This window comes from Solanum tuberosum, unplaced genomic scaffold (genome assembly GCF_000226075.1).
Source record: "Solanum tuberosum cultivar DM 1-3 516 R44 unplaced genomic scaffold, SolTub_3.0 scf00143, whole genome shotgun sequence".
NCBI classification, from domain to species: Eukaryota; Viridiplantae; Streptophyta; class Magnoliopsida; order Solanales; family Solanaceae; genus Solanum; species Solanum tuberosum.
Window position 1 is genome coordinate 856,725 of NW_006239068.1, and position 1,490 is coordinate 858,214.

A 1,490-nucleotide genomic window follows, 5' to 3' on the forward strand; every position below is an offset into this window, starting at 1 on the left:
CGCTTATTGGTGTTCGACAGAAACTGATTTGGTTCAGGGTAAATTGTTGGAGAGAAATTTTACCCCCATTATAGTCTAGCTTAGTTACCAATTTACAGCAATTTACTATCAATAGCGATTGGTTGTTTACCTTAGCCCATATTCCTATCACATCTCCATAGTTGTATTTTCGTTTTTTGTTGTCGGTTTAGTTGATAATTGATTACAAAACCCCATTTTAATACTTGACACTTATGTCACCCTTTAATTTATCATGTTTTTCCTTGTAAATATTTATAGCTATAATTGACTTGAACACATTTATGTTTTTCTATTGATTCTCAGTTATGAACCGCTCCCTTCGGACTCGACCCCAACTCACTAGTTGGGTTATATTACTACTCACGATCGTTGGCACTTGAACTGGAGGTAGTGTCCTAATACGTGAAATCACTGACTTGGAGAACCTAAAAAGTTCGTTAGAAAATCAAAGTTCATTCAGTGAACGATTGGAAGTTATAAACTTCATCGTTAAACTAGAAAAAATTGGAAATGAAGATAAAGTCTTTATTTGAAGACACTAAGTGTGCTTGTCTTTTTTGACAGCAAGATGACTAATGAAACTGAAGTCATGGCTGATACGACATCGAAAATTGGTGCAATGAATATTGCTTCGTCGAGTCGTACAAGTGTTGCACCGGCTGAAAACGTGAAAATTCACTAGCATGAATTTCAAGAGGTCGCAGCAAAAGATGCTATTTTATTTAACTACTTTGAGTCTACAAAGATTCATCAAAGAAAGTGTTCCTGAGTTAGCAGATTCTACTCCGAAAGATGAACGCATTATGGTTATTGAAGCTTGGAAGCATTCTAATTTCATATGCAAGAACTATATTCTGAATGGGATTCATGATGACTTTTACAATGTGTACAGTAATATGAAAACTTCCAAAGACCTCTGGGATGCTATAGGAAAGAAGTATAAGACGGAGGATGCCGGATTGAAGAAATTCATCCGTGGCAAAGTCTCTGGACTTCAAGATGGTATAGATAACAAATTTGTTGTTACTCAAGTTTAGGAATTACAATTGATTATCAATTATCTCCTTGCGGAAGATCTAGTGATTAATGAGGCCTTCCAAGTAGCTGCTATAATTGACAAGTTACCTCCTCTGTGGAAGGACTTCAAAAACAACTTAAAGCATAAGTTAAAGGAGATGTCCCTTGAAGATCTCATTGTAAGATTGAGAATTGAAAAGGATAATAAGGCTGCGGAAAAGAGGCCTCGTGGAAATTCAACAATATTAGGAGCCAATATTGTTGAATATGGAAGGTCTAAAAAGAGAAAGGCAAACTCTGCACAGCAAAGTAGTCAACCTGAGAAGAAATTCAAAGGTAGTTGCTTTAATTGTGGAAAAAATGGTCATAGGGCTGCAAATTGTAAGGCTCCCAAGAAAGTGAAGAAGAAAGATCAAGCAAATGTTGCTGAATTTGAAGATGATGATCTATGA

The 1,490-nt window shown here is 36.0% G+C and overlaps 1 protein-coding gene across 1 annotated transcript; it reads left to right on the top strand.

Moving 5' to 3' along the window:
• The first annotated feature begins 704 nt into the window (after nt 1-704).
• On the top strand, nt 705-1,490 carry LOC107061494 (uncharacterized). The gene is made up of 2 exons (XM_015310804.1): nt 705-1,023; nt 1,096-1,490. The coding sequence occupies exons 1-2, from the start codon at nt 705-707 to the stop codon at nt 1,488-1,490; spliced, it is 714 nt and encodes a 237-aa protein (XP_015166290.1).